The sequence below is a fragment of the Gymnoscopelus microlampas genome (assembly GCF_963454915.1).
Source record: "Gymnoscopelus microlampas genome assembly, chromosome: 24".
In the NCBI taxonomy this organism is placed as follows: Eukaryota; Metazoa; Chordata; class Actinopteri; order Myctophiformes; family Myctophidae; genus Gymnoscopelus; species Gymnoscopelus microlampas.
The window spans coordinates 37,053,177-37,060,116 of NC_139961.1; the positions used below are offsets into that span (position 1 = coordinate 37,053,177).

The window sequence follows — 6,940 nt, forward strand, 5'->3', positions numbered from 1 at the left end:
AAAAGCAGGTAATGCATAACAGTGGTTCTCAAAGTGGAAACCAGAGACCCCCAGGGGTCATGGGGGGGTTCAGGTGGTCCCCAGCTACATTAGCAAATAGCATCAAAATCAGTTTAACAACTTAAACCCTATACATTTGCTTTTGAAAATAGCAGATCTACAAGCTCACAGTGCATTGCATGTGTTGTGTTGTGAGCATGTAGATCAGCTGTTAAACCAAGTGAACAAAATGTGTCTCGAGTCCTTGGCCAAGTGCATACTAATTAGGGGTCCTTGACACGAAAATGTTTAAGAACCACTGATTTTGATTGATTGATTGATGTACTTTATTTAGTAAGAGATGAGAACAGTACATGACAGTACATATGAGTTCATTAGTCAGTTCTGCATTGAGTTCATCAGAAGAACTGAATGAATTATGAGCAATCTGATGAGTTAATATTACATTTTAATTTACTGTCGATGGCACAAATAATGTCTTATAATGTTTTTACTTTCTACTGTTACAGATGCTGAAAGTGCGCAGTGCAAAGACTGGTCAAGAAGAAGTGAAAAGGTGAAACCACTAGGAAAAAACAAATCTCTTCAGAGACCCAGAAATGTTTTTCTGCAAACAGTGTGCCCATGAGAGTAAAACCATAGTAGGTTTTATTTCACAGTAATGCGCCAAACTTCCTTTTTACCTGTGGTGCACCTGATTGTACCCGTGCATTCAGAACGTTTGCAGCCTTCAAGTCTCACCTATACAGAGATCATAAGCAGTCTCACAGGAGGAGTGTTACAGACCAACACATTGGCACAACACTGATTTGTCAGATTGAATTTTGTCAGATCACCTTTACAAATCTTAAGAATTTCCTTAATCATTTGAAAGGCCATATTCAAGAGGGCAGGAAAATAACATGTCCTTTTAGGGGTTGTGAGAAAACATTTGGTGTGAAATCCACATTTTCATCTCATGTTTCGAGGACACACAAAAACAGTTCAGCTGAGCATCTACATGATGAGGCAATGTTTCAACACCCATCCCAACTAGCACAGTGTGAAAACCCATCGCAAACTGAGAGTCAGCCCTCCACTTCTCTCACTGAGAGTGATGAACAGCCTGAGACCGGTGAACTTTATGATAGTGTAGATAAAGACCTCTTTTTAAAGAACTTGTCTTTGTTTTATTTGAAGCTTCAGGCTAAGCTACTTTTACCAGCGTCAGTTATTCAGACTATAATTGAAGAGGTCCAAGACATTCATGATGTTGTTAAGTCACATCTCTTTTCAAAGCTTAAAGAGAAATTGTCCGTGCTTGGGGTGCCTGACATGACGATTACAGATGTAATTGAAGAGCTTGCAAAAGATGACATATTAAAAAAGGCCAACAACATTTTGCGTACAGATCAGCGTCGTAAGTCAGTGTTTAAAAACAGCTTCAATTATGTTCAACCTCTCCCCTTGTATCTATACAAATTTGTCAGGAAAAGAATGCTTTGCACAATATGTGCCAATAAAAGAAACTCTAACGTCCCTGTTTGAAAACAAGTGTTTCAAACAGCAGTATGAAAAGGCCCATTCTCGCCTTTCTACTCGTGATGTGTTCATGGATGTATGGGATGGACAGAATACTACTGACAATGTCTTATTTAAAAGTGAAACATCATCGTTTGCCTTGATCCTTTATCAAGATGCTTTTGAGGTCGCCAATCTGCTAGGATCAGGCCGAAAAAAACACAAGATACTGGCAGTGTATCTGACACTTAACATTTTGCCGGACAATAGATCAAATATTTATCAAATGCATTCTCTGCAGGGAAAAAGGACATGTTATTTTCCTGCCCTCTAATATATGGCCTTTCAAATGATTAAGGACATTCTTAAGATTGTAAATGTGATCTGACAAAATTCAATCTGACAAATCAGTGTTGTGCCAATGTGTTGGTCTGTAACACTCCTCTTGTGAGACTGCTTATGATCTCTGTATAGGTGAGACTTGAAAAGGAAGAGCTCAAATTCACTTGCAGACATGGCAAAAGGACCAGCTGACCAATATGGCTGTGTGAGATGGCAGCCTGACTGTCCACCTGATGAAACTGAAGAGAGTCTCAAAGAGAAGCAGAGGGAAATGAAAGACATGTACAGCACCAAGGAGCCAAATGGGGCAGAGAGAGGACATTTGACTCAGTTAATGCAAGAAACCTACTACCTACAAAGAAAAAACATCAATGCCAGCCCATCTCCTTCGATTTCTGAGCTGAAGAATGAGTGGCCATATCTGTTCACACCAAAGTTGCTGTACAGCCATTTACTCTTTTCAGCCAATTACTCACAGACAGTGGCATCCTGGATAAAATGGAGCAGGCTATGCACGAAAAAGGGAAGCTGATCCTTCGGTTTTTCCAGCAGAAGTCTAATGCTGATGAGGTCAAGCGCATCCTGGTGAAGTACGACCATGAAGAAAACTGTGACCCATCACCATGTGTGATCCTACTGCTGATGGCACACTTCAAGGAAGACCTAGATGGACTCATTTTGCAGGCAGATGTGAGTATGAAATTATTATAGTTTAAAGCTTTTGACATTTATATTGTGTATTTCACAATCAGCCCACTCTGCTACAGTCAGGCAGGCGATATCGCAGCATTAAATGCTGAATGAACTGACCTTCAGGGACAGTTTCCACAGCAAGGTTGTCAGGCTGCTGAACAGGTGCTGAGCCCCTGCTTACGTCTCAATTATACTTAGTTGCATGTCAGTATTGAACGCTGAAAATAGCTGATCTATAAGCTCAGAACGTGTGCATTGTGATGCATTCTGAGCGTGTAGATCTGCTATTTTTGGTGCATGACACTGATGTGCAACTAAGTATAAACCAGCCTTTAGATGCTGTGTCATTTTATACTGGCACAGCACTGTCATGTTTTGTTTTTACTTTAATTTTTATCCCACAATTTTGTAACCCTTATTTTCCACCCGGTGCCAATTTTCTAAGTGATCCTGGGCACTAGACTCCCCTCACCAGCCTAGGGAGGCCAGGGCCGAGCTCATGCCTCCTTCAATGCATGAGAGCCAACTGACCTTGTTGTCACCTGATAGGGGGGAGTTTCCCTGGACGTAGCGTGTGCAAGGAACACGTTATTCCAACCAGTTCCTTTCCCCTCCATCAGGCGCCCCGGCTGTCATGGGGGAGGCGGTATAGCCACCAGCATTAGTGCATGTTTTTGTGAGGGTATTAAGTACCCTGAGAGACACGGGGAGAACATGCAAACTCCACACAGAGTAGGCCCTTTCGCCAATCCCACCTAGGGTATGGGCGCTGATGACGCGGAGGAGAAGACACGCCCACAGCGTCCCCGGCGGGAATCGAGCCCAGGACCTTCTAGCTGTGAGGTGACAGCGCTACCGACTGCAGGCGCTACCGTGCCCTCGCAGCAGCACTGTCATTTTATGTGACTATACTGTAGATGCACTCCATTCTCACCCACTTTTATATCTGCTGCTACGTGTTGTCTTTACTTGCACATGAGTCTGACGATGTCTTTATTTTGTATTTAATTTTGGTATATCTTTTAGTTTCATTTGATACTTGAATTCTGTTTTGTTGTTTGGCATTTTTTTTCTTATTAATACAATTATTAATGTGTGGGTAGCTTGTACAAAAGATAATTTCACTCTTGTACACCTGTAAACTTGTGTTATGCCCAAGTTGAAGCTGTTACCCTGACTACATATATGTTTTCTGTCTTTTAGGTGTTGGCGACAGCAGCAGATGTCGAAAGGACAATGAACCTTCCAGACTCTCCGCGTCTAATTGTCCTAGGTAGTGTATACAGTTTCTAATCTGTTTTAAAGCATTGCAGATACTAATACTAATGGAGGACATGTTTTAGTATGTGGAAAGCAACAGACAAACACTGTTAACATGCAAACCATATGTCTAATTATGTTTAGGTGATGTTATCACAGCCAATCAGTGGATGCTGAGCATTGAGGGGCAGGTCGTTGTGGCTCCACAAACCAACTTCCTGGCTGGAATGGCAGCTCTATGTACCAGAGGCACGCCTGCTACACTCTGGAGTTCATACAAAGGTACCTTTCTGCTTGAAGTAGAACTATCATGTGTAACTCGAAAGATGTGCTCTCTTGTAGAGCAGCTGTGAGAGCACCTTTTACATAGAGTATGTGATTTGTGATTGCAGATGTTTCATTGGGATCAACCCAACCACTGGCACCAAAACAACCAAGCTGCGCGGCCAAAAAAGTGGGAAGGTGAGAGAGAAGAGGAACAATTCGGTCTGTCCTCCCGTCGCCTCCCTCCTGAAGCGACTGATGGGACTTCAATTGGCTTTGAGTGTAAGTCATGTGCAAAGAATTTGGACCATTCTCTTGCCCACTATATGAATGAAATTCTTAATATGTTGCTTTGCCATCTTAGGTCATATTTTACACACAATAAAGCAGTACAGTTTTATAATTTAGGAGTTGTTCAGAAGTAAAGTGGTCTAGAACACTGTCTTACACTTTATTTGTATTTATTTCTTTAAGAAAGGTTTCGATTAGCTGACCTTCATAGTTAACCGAAACATGTTTCTTCAAATACATCTTTAGTAAGTGAATATGGTGTGCACTTATTGACTTCTTTGGCTGTCATCTCCTGTGTAAGTAGTTGTGCAAAAGCAATACCTACTAGGTGTTGTTCAGAAAAGGGAAAGTCAACTAATGTAAGAAGAAAGGATCACAGGGCAGTTTCTGGATGTCACTACTCCCAAGGCCAATTACCTCCCCAGACCTGCCATCTAACTGTCCACACCTTTCCTCATCACCTGCCCCACCCATTCCCACAACTGTCCCCAATTCTCAGCCCTGTAGATACCTGAGCTTCTCTGCTTGTTTCCCACCTGCACCTCATAATCAGCATTCAATACTTATAGTGTTCTTTTTTGTGCCCTAACAGATGTTGCTGATTTCCAACCTTGTGTTCCATGGATACCTGCTGGTTAAGACCTCCTTTCTGAATGGATTTTGACATATGCCATCTCCTTAACAGAGGTTTTTGCCATTTGCCTTTGTTTTTGTTTGATGCCTCAAGACTACCTCCATGTTTTTGGTTCCACGTCCATTTCTCCTGTTGGATGTTTGCACAAAGTTTGCAAAAGTTTGCACTTTTATCTTTGCACAGTGTATCTGACATGTGACATTTTGCTGTTCATGTACGTTTCATGTTTTCAGTGGTTCTCAACCTTTTCAGCTGGTCGGGCTAGCGGTGGGTGAGCTAGATTGTGGGTGCCAGTACACAGCATTGACAGTGGCTAACAGCACTGTCAATACTGTGTCTGGATCTGGCTTGCCTGCCGCTGACTTGATTGGCTGGGGAGGTTCATGTTTAAAATCTCAGTGGTTCTCAACCTTTTCTGGATCAGGGCCCCCATATGCGTGTGTGTCTGTGCGCGTGGTGATGGTTGCACTTGTAATATTGATGGTTTTACAGGTAAACAATCTTAATGTAAAAATGTTTAATAAATGTTTTATTGCAAATATGACTCTGGCTTTTATCTAACCGTTGAAGAGAATTTAATGCACTGATTAATTGGATTGAACACGAATTTGCATTTAACAATGAAATAACTGTAAAACAAATCTACAATAATAAATTGTATTAAGTATTTACAGCTATTACTGGCAGCAAAAGTTGCCAGTAAGTAGCTGTAAATGGATTTTACAATAACTTCTTGTAATTTAAATTACAGCAACGAACTGTAAAAATGTATACTGTAATTTACTGTAATTCGTTTTTACAGTAACAAACTGCAAAACACTTATACTCTGATTTACTGTAGTTCTTTTTTACTTAGATTTACTGTAGTTCTTTTTTACAGTAACTACAGTAGCTATTACAGTACTTTATTGGCAACTGTGCTGCCAGCTATTAACTGTAAATTCTACAGTCCAATTCGTTACAGTGTACACCTCTACCTCTTTGCCAAAAATAGCCAATCTACAAGCTCACAACGCTTCGCGCTGCGAGGCCTTGTGAGCTTGTAGATCAGCTATTTTTGGCCAAAGTTTTCCTCAGAAAAGGGATGCTAAGGTCAAAGCCAAAAAGACTGACTTTTTTGGCATGTAAATACCCCATTGTCAATCTCAAAAAGACTTGTCAATGTCCTTTTGGCATGTAAATATCCCATGTCAATCACAAAAGAGACAGTACTGGCTTGTAGATCTGCTATTTTTGGCTAAAGTTCTCCTCAGATCATTACTTACATGTTGGAGATTATCTTTCTTGTTGGACTGATTTGTGATAGTGTGTCTCTGTGTATCTCTCTCTCTTTCCTGTCCTGATTTAAACACTGCCAAAGAGACTGCACGTATGATTGCACAGGTGTTGCTAATTGCCAAGTGGACTAATGGCGGAGGGGCGGGGATAAATAAACACCAAATATACTGTCGACTTGGCATTGACCATTTAACAGGCCTATGGCAAATGGACCGGTTGTCAGAAACTCATCTTTCACAATGCTCTATCAGAATAATGCAGAGCTTTTGGTCCAGAAAACATCCGCTGGAACAGAAATGGGGTCTAGGACAGGGGTCTTCAACGTTTTCAGGCATATGACCCCCTAGCTGAGACAGAGATGAAGCAGGGACCCCCTCTATATTGTATAAAGTTGTTTTTCAGAACTTTTTTGTTCACTTGGTCTTCTCTTTTGCTCCTCTACACCTCTACCTCTATGCCAAAAATAGCCGATCTACAAGCTCACAACGCTTCGCGCTGCGAGGCCTTGTGAGCTTGTAGATCAGCTATTTTTGGCCAAAGTTTTCCTCAGAAAAGGGAAGCTAAGGTCAAAGCCAAAAAGACTGACTTTTTTGGCATGTAAATACCCCATTGTCAATCTCAAAAAGACTTGTCAATGTCCTTTTGGCATTTAAATATCTCATGTCAATCACAAAAGAG

The 6,940-nt window shown here is 41.3% G+C and overlaps 1 protein-coding gene across 1 annotated transcript; it reads left to right on the top strand.

The window, feature by feature from the left end:
* Positions 1-2,014: 2,014 nt before the first annotated feature.
* On the top strand, positions 2,015-5,245 carry LOC311040685 (uncharacterized protein; the record flags this gene model as incomplete). The annotated part of the gene is made up of 6 exons (XM_084051013.1): positions 2,015-2,124; positions 2,307-2,532; positions 3,739-3,808; positions 3,940-4,077; positions 4,188-4,341; positions 4,943-5,245. 5 exons carry the CDS (start codon positions 2,015-2,017, stop codon positions 4,259-4,261), a joined length of 618 nt encoding a protein of 205 aa, XP_083907139.1. The 3' UTR covers positions 4,262-4,341; positions 4,943-5,245.
* Between the last annotated feature and the right edge of the window lie 1,695 nt (positions 5,246-6,940).